General features: G+C 51.5%; 7 protein-coding genes across 7 annotated transcripts; 3 read left to right on the top strand and 4 right to left on the bottom strand.

The window, feature by feature from the left end:
* Window positions 1-891: 891 nt before the first annotated feature.
* Window positions 892-1,628, top strand: CGCS363_v014851 (uncharacterized protein; the record flags this gene model as incomplete). Its single annotated transcript, XM_036646700.1, has 2 exons — window positions 892-945; window positions 996-1,628. 2 exons carry the CDS (start codon window positions 892-894, stop codon window positions 1,626-1,628), a joined length of 687 nt encoding a protein of 228 aa, XP_036488924.1.
* A 956-nt stretch (window positions 1,629-2,584) lies between these two features.
* Window positions 2,585-3,647, top strand: CGCS363_v014850 (Uncharacterized protein; the record flags this gene model as incomplete). The annotated part of the gene is made up of 3 exons (XM_036646699.1): window positions 2,585-2,797; window positions 2,997-3,381; window positions 3,439-3,647. 3 exons carry the CDS (start codon window positions 2,585-2,587, stop codon window positions 3,645-3,647), a joined length of 807 nt encoding a protein of 268 aa, XP_036488921.1.
* A 304-nt stretch (window positions 3,648-3,951) lies between these two features.
* Window positions 3,952-6,412, bottom strand: CGCS363_v014849 (Uncharacterized protein; the record flags this gene model as incomplete). Its single annotated transcript, XM_036646698.1, has 4 exons — window positions 3,952-3,978; window positions 4,360-5,508; window positions 5,561-6,358; window positions 6,410-6,412. 4 exons carry the CDS (start codon window positions 6,410-6,412, stop codon window positions 3,952-3,954), a joined length of 1,977 nt encoding a protein of 658 aa, XP_036488771.1.
* Window positions 6,413-7,770: 1,358 nt separating this feature from the next.
* Window positions 7,771-9,212, bottom strand: CGCS363_v014848 (putative serine carboxypeptidase; the record flags this gene model as incomplete). The annotated part of the gene is made up of 2 exons (XM_036646697.1): window positions 7,771-8,715; window positions 8,775-9,212. The coding sequence occupies 2 exons, from the start codon at window positions 9,210-9,212 to the stop codon at window positions 7,771-7,773; spliced, it is 1,383 nt and encodes a 460-aa protein (XP_036488174.1).
* Window positions 9,213-9,889: 677 nt separating this feature from the next.
* liz1-7 (Pantothenate transporter liz1) lies at window positions 9,890-11,733 on the bottom strand (the record flags this gene model as incomplete). Its single annotated transcript, XM_036646696.1, has 9 exons — window positions 9,890-10,047; window positions 10,105-10,204; window positions 10,251-10,361; window positions 10,413-10,602; window positions 10,651-11,005; window positions 11,053-11,229; window positions 11,280-11,408; window positions 11,465-11,517; window positions 11,576-11,733. 9 exons carry the CDS (start codon window positions 11,731-11,733, stop codon window positions 9,890-9,892), a joined length of 1,431 nt encoding a protein of 476 aa, XP_036487958.1.
* A 355-nt stretch (window positions 11,734-12,088) lies between these two features.
* Window positions 12,089-13,698, bottom strand: dmoA-2 (Dimethyl-sulfide monooxygenase; the record flags this gene model as incomplete). Its single annotated transcript, XM_036646695.1, has 5 exons — window positions 12,089-12,791; window positions 12,849-13,031; window positions 13,079-13,149; window positions 13,203-13,376; window positions 13,423-13,698. The coding sequence occupies 5 exons, from the start codon at window positions 13,696-13,698 to the stop codon at window positions 12,089-12,091; spliced, it is 1,407 nt and encodes a 468-aa protein (XP_036488398.1).
* Window positions 13,699-14,410: 712 nt separating this feature from the next.
* Window positions 14,411-16,307, top strand: moxY-2 (FAD-binding monooxygenase moxY; the record flags this gene model as incomplete). The annotated part of the gene is made up of 3 exons (XM_036646694.1): window positions 14,411-14,653; window positions 14,705-15,578; window positions 15,631-16,307. The coding sequence occupies 3 exons, from the start codon at window positions 14,411-14,413 to the stop codon at window positions 16,305-16,307; spliced, it is 1,794 nt and encodes a 597-aa protein (XP_036488707.1).
* Window positions 16,308-16,478: the final 171 nt, after the last annotated feature.

Genomic DNA, 16,478 nt, shown 5'->3' with positions numbered 1-16,478 from the left:
AGTTGATTGATACCACAGCCACAAGAAGTATCTCCTGCCTTTAAACAGACTTACCCAAATCTATTTCTTGAGTAACATTCCGCGAGCCGCAAATATGAAGGTCCTCTCGCTCTCAATGCTCTTCGTCACGTTTGCCTGCGTTGCGAGCGCACTTCCGCAAACACCGCGAGAGGGCTGCGATTCTGTCGCCATTTGCAACGACCTTTGCGGAAAGCAGGGCAAGGCGAGTTCAACCCGTCGCTGGTAGTTGAATTGAGGATGAACAGACTTCATGAGCCGCCATACTGACGCTTGAACTTCCAGAAACGAGGAGGCAGCGCGTGTACCGGGAACAACGCGGCGTCATGTGTTTGTGTTCCCAAGTAGTAGTTGGAGATGTTGTTGGATCTGGAGCGAGCGAGCAAGCAAGCGACGTGGCTGGTGCCAGTGTAGTGGATGTGGTTCTGTTATCTAACCACAGAGTATTACTGAAATTTCAAATCCTTTCAGGCATGATAGCTGCGTGGTGGCCTTGGGTGAGATGAGATGAAAAGTGGCAGTCTTCAGCGCAACTCTGCAGTGCGATGCGGGGGAATCCGCATCGGGCCGGAATGTCGGCTAGGCGCTACTTAAAACGGCCCCATGACCGGGCGTCGAACCTTCCATAAGCATCAAATGATAGCGAGTCCTCCTGCCCTTCTACCGAATCCAGTCGAACATCACGACCATCTCTCACATCTGGCTGAAATAGTAGCATCAATTCGTTTCGAGTTGACATTACGTACTCACCATCGTCAGAGAGAACCCCGCTCGCTGCCGCGACGTATCACGCCTGCTGGCTAAAGCGCTCTGAGGCCCAACGATAACGTCGAGTCCTCTTTTCAACGCACGCCCACAAACGATTCCGTCGCCATGGCCTTCATCCGCAACTACAAACTTTCCGATTTCGAGGACACGGCACACATCGTACGCACCCGCCATCCCACATCCGCAAGCCCTGCTAACCTTGCTCTCAGTGCCGCGCAACCCTGCCTCCTTCCCTGGACAAGTCCGAGGTAGGCACTCGGATGGCGCCGTTCCTCTGGACGCACCAGTACACGCTCCTCTCGCCCTCGACCTGCCACGTCCTCGACGACGGCACCGGTCGCGTGGTGGGGTACTGCATCGGATGCCCCAACGTCAACGACTTCGCGGCCGCCTATGATCGCTACGTCAAGGAAGTGCTCGAGACGTCACCGGAGTTGGCCGGCAGACGGCCCCAGAGCCTTGAGACTAAAGCGCCGTGGAACTTGCCCTCGGGAGAGGTGAATGAGGAGGCTTTGCTTCAGCAGGCTTGGAACCCGACGTGGCTTGTGCTGGACGATGAGAGGAAGGACCTATGGGGAGAGTGGAAGGGCACGATGCACATCGACCTGCTTGAGGACTACCAAGGCAAGGGATGGGGGAGGAAGCTGATTGGCAAGTTCGAGGAGAGTCTGAGAGAGGCTGCTAAGGCCAAGGGTGGAGACGAGAGGTTGTATGGCAAGGGGTGGCACATTGGTGTTGGTGGAGAGAATGAGAAGGTTGTCAAGTTTTATGAGAAGATGGGGTTTCGGGTCTGGCCGACTGCCGAGAAGGGATCTATCTGGATGGTGAGAGATATCGAGTAGAGTGGCGCCGGAGGATGGCAAAGCGGCGTTGATGGGTCACTTCAGCTCAGTGGCTCGGTTCCATTGGCAATTTCTCTTTCACACGGTAGCTGGGGTTTAAAGAGTATTGCGCCAGTTCCCTCTCAAGTCTCCGATACGTCGCCGGAATTAAGCCGAATTCAACAGCCCAGACCAGCGAAGCCGCACACTAATAGCAGTTTTTAGAGACATGTCCATTTCCAAGCAGGCAGCTTCTTATCATGGCCTCCCTGGAGATTCGCCATGATGTTGCTCATCGGGGATGGGTCTTTTTCGTGGCCAACCGCACTATCCATGCAGCAGCCTCATCCCCTGGAGTCCTTAGCATGTCATCTTGCTGTCCGAAGCAAGCCTTGTTGGCTAAGTGGTATAGCGCCTCACTAGTAATGAGGAGATCGGGCGTTCGATTCGCCCACGAGGCATCACAGTCTGGAGTATCTCCATCGGCCGACGTTTCTTTTTTTGGACTTTTTACTTTTACGTTTCAACGACCTTACGCGCGTGTAAGTCTGGTAGTTGATGCATTGGTGTGTAATAAAAGAATGTGCGTAATGCTATTTTCGCATGCTCTTGTTATTTCAACTGTTTGCTAGCCTCTGTGTGCTTAAATTTATATAGTTGCCATTGTGATGACTTGGGTCTTGGTGTTTTTGCTTAGATGACCTTGCAGGGAACCGCTGAACCTTAGTGCGCCAGCGCCTGGGCAAGAGACTCCGACACTGATCGGAGTCTCCTTCCGTGCGCTAAACACCGGAGTCATGCTGTGGAGATGGTGGGCTAGCGGCTTCGGATCACGAATCTCGGCCTTTACGTAAGGGCCTCTGCGGGGTTTATCATCGACGCCCGCCGTTCATGTTCTTAAAGTCGGAGTCCTCCTGGATGATTTTCTTGATTCCTTGACCAATTTTGCATCAGTTTATAGAATTTCAAATTCAAAAATGTCTGCTGCCGATATCGACCCCGCCCAGCGGCTCAAGGACCGCAAGCCGATCCCGAAGCCCGTCCCGGCTTATCTCGCCACGGCCGGATCACCACTTACCGTGGACAAGGTGCTTTACGAGTCCGCGCAGAAGGCTCCTAGAGTTCTGGTGGAGGAATTTACCTTGCCCATTCGTTCTGGTAAGGCGTGGAAAGCGCCTGCTGGTTCCATTGTGAGAATCAGCACACCCGCGGGACCTCAAGTTGGTAAGTTTGGGCGAATGCCCGATCCCTGAGCACCGAGTGCGACTGGTGTCGACTAGTTGAGCAATACTACCCAGTCGAAGTCCAAGCTGACATAACGCATGCGACCTGAACATCTGGAACGCCCACAACCCCCGCGAACGGTTCTGGGCCTCTCGCACTCGCCAGTTGCACGCAAGTCACGTCTCGGTTGGCGACCGTCTGTGGTCAAACCTACCGTACATCAGACCCCTGGTGACCATCATCGCGGATACGCTGGCATGGTACGGCAAGGATGAGCACGGCGGACGCGTCCACGACTTGCTCGGCACGCGATGTGACCCGTATATCAACAGCATCCTTAGCGGAGGAAGCTACGATTTCCAGTGCCACTCGAACCTCACTCGCGCCGTTATCCCACACGGACTGAACGAGAGCGATGTTCATGATGTTATCAACATCTTCCAGTCAACGGGGCTGGATGAGCAGGGCCGGTATTTCATGAACCCCTGCCCGGCTGGACCAGGTGATTATATTGAGTTCCTGGCAGAGCAAGATGTTCTCATGGCTTTGAGTGAGTATCTTCTTCTGGACAACGATGATGAGGACTAGGCTGACACAAGTTGAATAGGTACTTGCCCCGGAGGTGACTTATCGCTGTGGGGATTCGGCGAGGATAGTGAGGAGGAGATGATCAAGTGCTGTAGGCCACTAAAGGTTGAGGTTTACAAGTTGGAGGACGAGGGACTGCTGCAGCGTGGGGGATGGAAGCCTGCGGAGGTTTCGCCGTACAAGGGGCGACATGGAATGAACATTCCTCTTGGAGAGGTGCGCAATTGAGGCCGCATGATCAAGACCTGTGGACAACGTGCAGCTTTATGATACATGCTAGCTAAAGTGTTGAATAGAATGCGGGCTAGGGGGAGTTTTGCTTTCAATTTGCAAGTTGATTTCAGAAAAGAACGGTGCCACCGAACCAATCCAGACTTCTGGGTAAGAGATAATCCCGCCTTGGCCAATCAATATTACACGGCCCTGCATCTCTTTTGACCCCTTGCTGCAGGCAGCCTGCAGGTACACAAGAAGATCTACTTTTGCGGTGATTTTTCACTGCGATTTAAACTCTGCCCGATGGAATCAATAATTAGATGCATGCAGGGAACGTCATCGGCTTTGTCTGTTAGATCAAGCTATCCCGCCTACCATTATATTTCAACACAGATGTGGAGACCAAACCCGTGAATTGTTGCATACTATCAGTATTTTCAGAAGATGTACTGCGGGTAACTCACTTGCTGATCACCTTGCCATCCTTCTGTACCACAACCCTTCGCACCGGTTTAAACCCACGAACCAACCCAGTTCTCGAATCCCTACCCACACCTCCTCCAGTAGCAACGCCATTCCGTCTAACACCTATCCTCCTCAAGCTCCTCACAACCTTACCATAATCTCCAAAGAACTGATGAGCACGCACATCCCGACCCGTCACAAGCCCGTGACCCAAAGTAACACCCCAAATGCCTGCAACATTCACGGAATGCGCACTTACGTCCCGATCCGGTTGCAGAAGAACCGAGTAGATACATCCAGTGTATCTCACAGGTCTCAGCGCCACATCAGCAGGGAACACCCAACTCTTTCCGCTGTCCATGGAGACAGGATGCCACGGTGTGACAACAAGATCACCGACACGGCACATGATTTCCCTGTGGACAGGCGTCTTCAGAACGGCCACGACACGCCTAGGACCAGATGGCGTCTGTACCGCCACACCTCTTCGGATGGTCTTGATAGGAACCTTGCGACCTGAGGCGAGGCAAACTGGAGTGGAAGCGATGAAACATACTCCCGAAGAAGTATTATAGGAACTCATCTTGATGCGGCCTCGGTGGGTTGCAACCATATGATTTGATGGTGTTGGCGCGGGTAGGTTGTCAAACGCGTTGTCAAGTCTATCCCGGCATGTGATGAACAGAGGACTGTCGACGCCGTACTGAAGCGGACCGGGATCCTTGAAGGTATTGCAAATCTGCCTGGTGTGGGCGTTTAAAAGAGAGGGCAAATAGTGCACGCCCCATTTTGTGTAGTATTCCGGGTTCTTGAGCGCGAGAGAAATTTGACCCTTTGGTTGGTCGCCTGACAGATCTTCAATCAAAGACTTGTTTTTCGGGTCATTGGGAAACTTTTGTGCTGGGAGGTCTTTGATGAGAGCCTCGAGTGTTTCAATTTTCTGTGGGGAAATATCGCCCAGCGCCTCGTGCTCGCCGTCTTCTCTCAGGGGTATGATCGATGACAGGTAGGAACAAATCTGAGAGCGGGAAAGATGATATGCGATCTCGGACTCTGGGAGAGTGGTGGGATTTGAGAGAGATTGTTCAGTCGTCTTTCTGTAGAGAGCACTTGTCATGCGGGAGTATTCAAGCGAGGCAATGACGCTGGACTTTTCGAGAATAGAGCCTTCTGAAGCCTTGATGCGCAGATAGATATCCCGAGACTGACCAAATTGCAGGTTTCCGAGAGAGATGGAAAGTTGCTTTGGTTCGTCTTTTTCGTCGGGCAGGGTGAGGACTTCTTGCTTGTCGACTGAGTCCCCCGTTGTTTCCTCGAGGTCGATAACCGCTGGGAAAGTGAGCCGTAGGGTTGCGTTGATAGCATATGTTGCCTGGAGGTTGGCGACCGCGTGGACGAAAACAGTTCCCTGGCATTTATTAGCGCGATAGGGGGTGAGAGTGGAAACCGTCTCGACTTACAATCATGCCAGCATCCGGAATGAAGGAGTAATTGCCACCGCCAATCTCAGCGATGGACTTCAACAAACCAGACCTCAGAGAGTATCCAAAGCCAAACGTATGAACTGAGGCAGGAAGCTGCTCCATGCCACGCAGCTTCGGAACGTATCCTTGCACCGGGCACATGTGATTGGGCATGCCGTCCGTCAGTACCATGATGGCAGGAACCCTGCCAGTGTTGACCTCACCACCCTCCTTGAACAACTTGATACCCTCGAGAAGTCCATGCCAAAGGTTAGTGGCGTCGATTGGCCTCATGCCGTTGATGTTCTTTTCGGCCAGTGTCTTGTTCTTCTTGTTCATAGGCATCAGTTTCTGAACAACCTTAGCTTTGGAGGCAAAGGTAATGATGCCGAGTCTGTCGGTCTCGTCCATCGTCTCCAGAATTGTGCGAGCGGCGTGTTTGACCAAGTCCAGGACTGACAGTCCGTAGTTTTCGGTCTTTTCTCCCGGGTTAGCGGGGACAGGGGCATTGCAGCCCATGCTTCCCGATACATCAATGACCAGAACGATGTCGCAAGGCACATGGTCAATAGACTTAGAAGGTGCTTCCGGGGGAGTTATCTTGGCGATAAGCCCGTCTTTCGTGGAAAGAGGATGAATGGAAAGGGCGACATCGTCGGAAGAGGTGGGTTCCTCTGTGTCTGCCGGCATGGTGCTAGTTGTGGTCCACGCCGAGAAGGTCGACCTGATTGAGTCGGTACGGGAGACCGGAGGCGAGCTGCCCTTGGAAGGGCTTCCGAACAACCACTTTTTGACCTGAGGCATGTCAGCAGGGGATATCGTCGTCGTATTGACAGGGGGGCCAACCATCGCGAGTATGTCTCAAGCCACCGGAGACGTTGATTTTGACTGGGTTGCAATGAGGAAAGAGTGTAGAGACAACGAAAATGCAAGTTTTCGGGTCACACATATATCAAACCGTTGATCACGGGGAGTGAATCACCGCCGACTTGATGTTTCCAAGTTGGCCTCGCGCATATTCACTGGTCCATGTCCTGTGATGAGGGGCTGATGCGGTAAGACCGTCTAGGCTGACGCCTTTGGCTGGATTCGGCCGCAATAGAGGCCAAAACATTGCCGTGACCAATCCCTGGCGTCCAGCGCAGCCTCTGGTGATCAGCCAATTAGGCCGCTCCCTGCTACTCTCATCTGAAGTAATACACTGTTTGCTGCCTAAAGGCAAACGCCCTCATAAACTGGCAAAATCCTTTCACAAGTTTGCTTCCCTTCGCGAAATGGAGCAATTAACCAGGCAGTGTTGGAACTAGTGTGTCAAGGCGTCTCGCCGAAGAGTGTTGTTTGTGGGGTGAAATGAGACGCCGAGGCCTCGGACCGGGGAGTCGGCACCGGGCGGTAAAGGCATTCTCTTAGGCATTCTCAGGGGCGACGGGGCGCAGTGGATGCCTGTCGGGTCGCATGAGTCCCGTACGTCTGGGACCCGGGACCCAGTGGCGGTCGGCTCTGTTGGTGTTTGCCTCGCCCCCCCTAGCAAACTGTACTCGGAGATGTCCTAGTGTCCTTGGCGGTTCACTGCGCGCGGGTAACAATTGTTGGTTGGACACAATTACGAAGAGAATAAAGGCCTCCCATTCCCACCTCCGCCCTCGCTCACCGCAATTCAATTCCTGTCCTGTTTACCGCCTCATCCTTCAACACGTCGAAAGGCTTTCCGGGTGGAAGGTGTCCTGAAAGCGTCTGTGTAGACGCTTAGCTGGGTGTCAAATTCACTGGCGTAGAATCCGAGCGCTGACGGGGAGTGACTCAGACGCCGTGTCTGATGTCAGACGGCGAGGTTAGGAAGCACTTCTGCCGAGCTGGCTGTTGACATTGATGGGTAGGCAACCGACTGGACCAAATTCACAAGATTTCAGACTTCATGCTGCTAGGCATCACTCGTGGCGGCTGCTCCTCTTTAGGCTCAGTCGATCTTCAGTCCTCAATTCTAGACCGTCCGTTTTCATCGTGCTGCCATAACATGCCAGCTCAGTGCAAAACACAAATCATGTACCATCTTCATGAAATTAGGCAGCATGCTTTTCAACGCATGTCGGACGGTTTCGAGCGTTCTGCAAGGACTTAGACAAAGGTTTCCGCAAACCATACAATCCAACCTTGGGCCAACACTCTTTGAAATCATGGGTCCTACCGCATGCCTCCATCAACCCCACTCAAAGAGCCAGCGGAGTCGTGTCACTAAAATCCTTGATGCGCCCAAGAAGTAGCTCCAGACTCCGATAGCCACTTCCTGCAGACCAACCGGGGAGCTCATGACCGGCCAGTTGTATTTCATAGAACGTCACTCCTCGCTCATAACCCCAGATACCAAGGTTTCCCGCCCCAGCCATGGCCCCTCTGTTCTGTTCGGCGTGATACGGCACAAAGAACGGTGTCGAGGGTTTCTGTTGGAACCCTTGAGCACCATTCCACGTGATGTTTTGCAGCGCCAACAACGTTCCATTAGTCGGAAGGATGAAGTCGAGTGCCCCAGAGCCGATTATCGTGTTATTAAGCCCATCAATCACTCGTGTGAGCGTATCGTCGACAGCCGGCCCCGGTGAACGGTCATCGCCGAGGAAGCCACCACTGAGCGAGCACGCCCACCAATAGGCTGCATCGGGAACGTTGAGAGCTTTCTTGACATCAGCACGGTTGAAATAGGACTCTGGGGCCGAGGGTGGCACGTAGTCTCCACCATTGATTACACCCAGAGGCTGGTAAGGGAACGGGCACATATCAGTGATGTGGTAGACATTGAAGCAAGGATTGACCTCCATAACAGCGTCGATAAAGTCAAAGTAGACTCCGCAGTCTGATGGAACCGCGTCCCATGGCCTTGGCGGAGGCGGAAACGCGAGGTACTTATTCAGAAAGTCGGCGTAACCACACTGCTGTTTCTGAGAGCGCAGGCTCGCCATGAACGTGTCGTTGAGGCCCAAAACATTGTTCCAGTATTCAATGAAATCCGGAAGGATGATTTCCTGCTGGAACTGAGCATTGCCAATGAATGGGTCGTTGATGGCGATTCCCTTTATGTTGAAATACTCTGTGTCGTTTTCTTTGAGAAATCCATCGCTGATGTAGGGGACGTAAAATCCGGCATACGATTCACCCGTCTATTATGGTCAGAAAACCACTTCAAAACAACATTTGACACAGCCATGAGTCCACTCACCAAGTAGATCTTTCGATCATGAAGATCAAACGTGTTCATAAAGTTCCTCCAGAAGCCCTTGAACTCTCTGACCAGATCATCCTCATTCAGAATATCTGGCTCACCCGTAGAATATCCAGTCTTGACAGGTTGGTCAATCCAGACAAAATTGGTGAGCTTGTTCCACGCGTAAGGATTCTTCGTAGGCCCATACGTTCCAGACTCCCAGAGGATAGGTCCATTTTCTTGCAGCAGGCCCAACATCGAAGAACAACCCGGTCCTCCGGTGAACCAGACTGCTATCTCGTCGGTGGCAGCGGGGTTCTCTGACGGGAAGAACCAAAAGAAGAGCTTTCGCGTCTCGCTTGCATTTTGCGAAATCGGCAAAAGTCCTGCGTACGACTCGCCGATATCCCAGTCAACGAGCGGTACTCCGGTTCCGTTCACGGCGAAAGGCATTGTCTTGTTTGTGAGGTAAGAAGTTGAGCGCGGCGCATTGGAGGCTCGGTCGACAAATGCCGCTTGTCGTTGTCCGGCTGCTGCCCTTGCATTTTCAAAATAGTGAACTCTACTCTTGAAGCTGGAGGCAGCGGATGGTGGCTGGTCGGCTGCGGCTGCAAGAGCTGCCAGCACTGGCAGCAGCAGCAAGTGAAGGAGTTTAACCATGGCGGCTTGCGAGGTTCAGGAATTGAAAGCTTCGGGGTGATGGGAAACCTCGGGGTGATGGGAAGAGAGACTCACGGATGCGTGAACAAACGCGACAGCGAATTCGTATAGCTACATGGCCTTAATACTTGTTCTGTAACGAGCTGAGTTGCTTACAACGCCGGAAAACCAGCTTTCCATCTTTGGAAGGTAGCAATGAGATTTCACGAGGTGAATGAATACGAGATCGACGCCCAAGGATAATGATAGTCGCAGCTATCTAAGTTGAGAAGTTAGACTACTGATTGGACCGCTAACATAGCATCTGGTGATTGGCCCACATTTATGCCCGTGATTGACTGCCGCTTTGCCGATGAACATTCGGAATCACAGGAAAGCTTGACAATACGTTGAATAACATGGATCAACGTGCATCTCAATATCCTGAATGGTTGCAGTGCAGGCCGGGTTTAGCAAGCAACCGCACTTAATCATACGCTCAATGACTCCCTCTCCTCTTTAGCCTTCTCACGTTCTTCAAAGTACTTGATCAGAAAGATGCTTGAGAGCTCCAGGACGCTTACGCCGCACATGATGGAGAATCCCATGTGGAACGAAGGAGCATATTTCCCAACGTCGAGAATAACCACTGATACGCAACGATTCAACATGACCATTCATTTCGAGAGCATCAAGGATGACGAACCTGGGACCCACGCGATGAAAGCTTGACCAAGGGTCTGAGCGATTCCAATGACTACCGCTCGCTCCTCCATGTTCTTATGCATGATCTCGATGGCCCATGCCTACAATGATTCAGTATGATGAATGCAAAATGAGCAAGAGACTTACATAAAGTACCGGCCAAAAGCCCCAAGAAGCCGCGTTGATGAGATACCCAGCGAATGTCAGCGCGTAGGTTGACCCGACAGCGACCATGATCATACCGATCAAATTGATGATCTAATGGATTTAGTGAAAATACATATACTGGGGATGCTTTTGGATACTAACTGCGGGCATGAGCAGGACTTGCCATCGTTTCTCCAATCCATCAGAAAGCCATGCATAAAGCAATGTGGTGACCAACCCAACGGCCTGCGCAGCTGTAGGGAAAAGGTTGATCTGGTAGACGGTGAAACGGTCTAAAGATTTGAGCCATACGGAGAAGTAGTTCAGTGGCTGCGTTACCACACAGTGACATCTTGTCTCTGTCAGTGCACTGCCCGGTGTTCCAGAGAAAGAGTCTTACATCAACGTAAAGCTAAAGACGTAGAGGGGCCAATTAGTAAATATCTGCCAGACTCTCGACTTGGTCAATGGTTCTGGCTTTCTCCGGTCTACCGCCTCCATGCGGCGTATATGCTTCTCTTGCTCCCCTTGCCGCATCCATCGAGCCTTCGTGATGAACGGGTTGTCCGGCACGGCGAAGAAGCCCCAAAGTGGTGCCCATATGGAGATGAAGCCGCAGAATATGAACAGCCAACGCCAACCAGGCAAGCCGCTTGCCCCGTCAAGGCCTTTGTAGATGGCAGCTTGGAGATAGCCACTGAACATACTCGCAGCATAGCTCGCCGAGTAGAAAATTGATATACGTTTAGAAAGCTCTTAATGGTATCAGTGACAGTTTCTCAGTTGCAACGGCAGTTATTACCTCGAGGTGTATACCAACTGCCCATGATGGTCAAAACACCGACTGCGAAAGGACTTTCTAGCAGGCCCAGTAGAAACCGCAAGGCAAAGACTTGGCGCACGCTTCGTACCGAAGCGAAGCAAAAAGTGACAATAGTCCACAGAAGCTCAGCCATCGGTAGATATATCGAGGGTCGAACTGATCATATTAGATGGGATGGCCGCAAGTAGTCTTATATCAATACATACCGCGAGTGAGGAGAAACTGAGACGGAACCTGGCCCACCAAGTAGCCGCAGGTGAAGAACGTCTGTAGAAGATTGTACTGGTTGCCTTCGAAATTCAAATCTTCTTTCATACCACTAACGTAGGCATTGGCTACAGCGTGACTTGTTGATTTGAGCCCAATAAGGTAAGGATCTGGATAGACTCACTTATGTTGCTTGAATCGAGTAGTCTGACAAAGTAGCCGAAGGTTGCCCAACTCCTGTGTCACGTTGATGTTAGAAAGAAAAGACCGTTGTAGCCAGAGAATAAACACTTACAAGACAAACAGATCAAGTCTTTGAACAAGCCGTTTCTCGTCTTTCGACCGAGGGCCATCCCAAATCACTTCCTGAACTCGTTGCCATTTCGTGCTGGTGACATGTGAAACCTCTGGCTGTTGGAAGCTGTATCTCTTCGAAGCCGTTTCTGATTCCATCTCATGAATAATAGCGCGAAAGAGAAAATTTGACGTCTGAAGACCCAAGTATGGTGTTTTGGGAAGGCAAAAGTAAAAGCAACTGGTCAAATCCCCGTGCAGCATTATCAGTTGACAGCCGTCGACACGATTCACTTTACAGACGCTTCGGAAGTAGGCCGAGCTACTAGTGCTGATGCAAATCTGGGAATGATGGCGACATTGAAGCATGCTGCTGGACTGGCTACTGCAAGACGTGATCCGCGATATCGCACTTGTACCCATGCCTTCTTCGGTACGAATAGGTTAGTCCAAAGCCGTTCATCGCAAATTTCATATTGGCATCTGAAAGCAGTGGGCCCTTTTACCACTACTATCAATAGCCAGAGTATTTTCCATATTTGAAACGACTCCCAGTGTGGTCGTCCCGCAACCGTTTCTGCCCCGTGCCGTAGATTCTTTCGCGTACGGTGCCGCTTTCGCCCAGTGGTGCATAGATACCTCTTCGGCGGAGTTCAGGAACCAATAAGTCTACGACGTCTCCAAAGCTCCCAGGGCTCGTCACGTATCCAACGTTAAAACCATCAAGATCTGCTTCTTTCACCCATTCCTCGAGAAAATCAGCTACTCGTGATGCGGACCCTACAGGCACCGGCCCGTTCCCGCCGATAGCCATCGCCTTTCCGATATTTCGGGGTGTCCAAGTAGCAATATCGTCACCACGGTATTTCAGACTGTTGACAAGCGAGTGCACTCTACCATCAATCTTGGCATCATCGGGCTTGATCTCCGCGTCAAGATCATACTTGAAAAGGTCTATCCCGGCATTGCCGGAGAAGAATGCAAGACCTGGCTCGAAGCTTGCGTATTTCAACGCTTCTTCGTACTTGGCAGTTGCCTCCTCGTCGGTTCGGCCAATGATTGGGGTAACTACCGCGAACATCTTAACGCTGCGAGGATCGCGGCCAAACTCTGCTGCTTTCTCGCGGATGGCGGCCACACGTGGTGCCAGGATGTGGGGTGAGAGCCCTGATACCATGATAGCCTCAGCATGCTTAGCAGCAAATGCAATTCCAGCGCTCGTATGATGTCAGTTTCTACGGCGGTCGAGGTATACGAGAGAGCAAATCACTTACGAGGATGTTCCCGCCTGAAGAAGAAATGGTGTTCTCTGAGGGGACGGGTGCAAAATATGCGGCGCATCCACGTTGAACCTCGAAGTATGATGTTGAACCCAACGAATACCATCAGGATCTGCATAAGTCTCGTTCGATTTGTCTCTCTTCAGAGCATCATCTGACCAAGAGCCCTCCCATATTCTGACTTTCCGTTAGTCATGCCTGCTTTCAGGAACGTTTTTACTTACTTGTAAAGAAGCTCAACATATTCATCCGCAACTGCGTACCGCTCATCATGCTCGACGTATGACACACCAACCTAACATGAATGTTGGTGGGCAGAACCTGCGTGGTGTCCAAATGGGTACTCACTGCTTTTGCAGCCGACTCTTTGAACGAAGTCACAATGTTCCATCCAAAGCGCCCTTTAGTAAGGTGATCTAGAGTTGAGAAGCGCTTCGCTATTACGAACGGAGCCTCATAACTCGTGCTTGTCGTGACGATGAACCCAAGGTTCTTCGTCACTGCAGCCATTGCAGTCACTGGCTACCACTGGTTAATGCGGTTCTTGTACATGACGCCCCATACTCACCACAGCTGGGTCTCCCATTGGGTACTGGCAGCATGTTCTAATGGTTGGCTCTGCGCTTCCTTTGTAGATATCATGCTGGCCGTACGTATCTGCGAGAATCAATGCGTTGATGTCTCCTCGCTCAAGCGTTTGTGCTAGACTCGTCCAGTAGCTGAGATCACTAAACTTGTCAGAAGCCGTGTCGTCGGGTCTGCGCCACTGGCCGAAGCACAGATGACTGGGCGTGAACATGTCAAACGCATTGAGAATGATTCGTCGTTTTTCCGATACGGCCATTGATTCCGTTGAACGACACAGGAACACTGAAGTGAAGTTAAGCCTAGAAGCATAATTCGTCTCACCGCCATCTCCATTGTTGCTAGATAAATGAATCAGCTCTACAGCTTGTGCCACCACGCATTCCCTAAAGAAAACGCGACCGAAATCGGCAGGCTGCCAGACTTCTCGATCCTTTACATTAGCCCAACAGTGGGGTTGCAGATTCGCAACCGGAATCAAGAATGGCGTGCGCCACACCACATGAACGACATTGTTCTGCCTGATGAAGACCAATGTGACTTTCAGTGCCTACCGGCCACCCAAATACTTCCATGCAACCCCGGTGAACCATCTAGATGCTGCCAATTACTCCGATGCAGAAGCAGGCAGGTGGAGAAAGCAGCCATCACGACAACGTGCTCCGCCAGCTTTCTCTCCTCTTATCTCTCCCACATCTTGAATTTCCGAGAGATTGCTAAGCATTTCCTTTTACGGCTCCAGATCTGTTCCCGATTACGAAAGTATCTCTATCACGCCAGCATCGTTCGAAACAACGTGCTTCTAGTTCCATGCATGCAGAATCCTATCAGGCGATTTACAAATTTTGAAAAGCGTTGCGTGATTGAAGATCTACTGTCTTTTATGCCTGAAAGTTTCGGCTTTCAGTGTCATTGAAGCAGACATTCATCTCTAGTGTCCTCCACGGTTTATCCATTCAATTCCCAACGACATGGCCCCTACTGCAATTGCTGACCTGGTCAATCACGACCACAACGCAGATTCGAGGGAGCATCCGGATGTTTTGAAGGCCGTCGATCCGCGTTTTGCGATCAAGGAACATCCCATCGATGAGTATGAACCTATCCGAGCTATAGTTGTCGGAGGCGGCATAAGTGGAATTATCGCTAGCATATTGCTGCCGGCGAAAGTCCCCAATCTAGACCTGGTCGTCTACGAAAGAAACTCAGATATTGTATGAACATGGTAACACCCTATTGAGCTTTGGTTACTGATGAGGCAGTAGGGAGGTGTTTGGCACACCAATATTTACCCAGGCGTGCGATGCGATGTTCCGGCCCACGCTTACCAGGCAACATTCGCCCCCTCAACGACATGGACCGAGGCGTACGCGACTGGGCCTGAGATATTTGCCTACTGGAAACGAATCGCAGATCAGTATGAGGTGGGCAAGTACATCCGTACCAGCCATACCGTGACCTCAGCAGAATGGTCCGAAGAGAAGGCGAAGTGGATTGTTAAGATTCGTTCAGATGAAGGAGATTTTGTCGACGAGGCCAACTTCTTGATTACCGCCACAGGCCATTTCAGCGACCCGAAGCTCCCAGATTATCCGGGCATCAAGGACTTCAAGGGGCACCTCAGACATACCTCAAATTGGGATCCAAACTTCGACCCGAAAGACAAGCGTATCGCCGTCATTGGAAATGGTGCTTCGGGACTTCAGGTGCTGCCGCAATTGCAGAAAGTTGCATCGAGTATCGACCACTATGCTCGAAACAAGACGTGGGTGGCAGCGCCGATTGGAGGAGAAGATCTTGCAGACTTTGTCGCCGACAACATCGAAGACGCGCGAACGAGCCCAGAAAAGTACTTGAGATTCCGAAAAGCCCTGGAAGCAAAGCTCTTTAGTCGCTTTGGTGGCATCTTCAAAGATGGACCGCAAAACGCAGCTGCCGAAGAGTCTATCCGCAAACTGATGAAGGCTCGCCTTTCCGGAAACGATGAGCTAGCAAAAGAGATCATCCCAGACTTTTCCGTTGGCTGTCGTCGGCTGACACCAGGACCTGGGTATCTGGAAGCGCTGACGGCGGACAACGTGAGGTACATCAGGGACCACATTGCAGAATTCACAGAAACGGGCATCCGTACGGTTGACGGTATGATTTTCGGTCTCATTACACGAGTGCTAATTACTGACACTGACAGCAGGGACTCACCGAGAAGTGGATGCTGTCATCTGTAGTACTGGGCATGACATTACTTTCAGCACTCAATTCCCAGTCTTGTGTAATGGGATCGATCTGCAGAAAGCTTGGCGGCCCGGTGGCAAGCCCGGGTTCCCTGACACATACCTCGGCATGCTCGCTCCAGAAGTCCCCAATTTCTTGACAGTACTCGGACCAAATGCCACAGGTCCAGCAGGTACCTTGTGCCATGCTGTAGAAAACCAGCTTACGTATGTCGCCAAATTACTGCGCAAAGCTGCCACGCAAGGCATCCGAAGTATGGCAGCCACAATTGAAGCGACTCGTGACTTCCGAGCCTACACCGAAGCTTTCTTCCCTCGTACCGTCATGAGTGAGTCATGCAGTTCGTGGTACAACGGAGGGATCAAAGGTGGCAGGATTCACGGGTTATGGCCTGGCAGTGCTGCGCATGTGGACTTGGTCCGGAAAGACCCACGATGGGAAGATTTCAGCTACACGTACAACAATCCTCAAGGAAACAGATTTGGATGGTTGGGGAATGGATGGACGAAAAGAGATGAGGCGGCGGCAAGTGGCGAAGCTCCTTCTGACGTAGATCTTACGCCATGGCTTGAAAAGGAAGCCTTCAGTGGGAATGTTGATCTACGAAGTTACCATGAGAGGTGGTGGATTAGTTGAGTTCTTGAAGAAACACTCGTTACAGGTTGGCTACGCATTCGGGGAGTCGGGAGTGAGGTTATCTCTGTTGGCCTCATGAATCCACCAAGACCCGTCTAATGTCTGTGAAGACATAGTTGCCATGTCCCTTTCAAAATTGGACGGCGTCAATCAAGGACGACGTTTTTGCTA

This window comes from Colletotrichum siamense (assembly GCF_013390195.1).
Source record: "Colletotrichum siamense strain Cg363 chromosome Unknown KSG_Cg363_contig10, whole genome shotgun sequence".
In the NCBI taxonomy this organism is placed as follows: domain Eukaryota; kingdom Fungi; phylum Ascomycota; class Sordariomycetes; order Glomerellales; family Glomerellaceae; genus Colletotrichum; species Colletotrichum siamense.
This window is presented reverse-complemented; position numbering and strand designations above follow the sequence as displayed.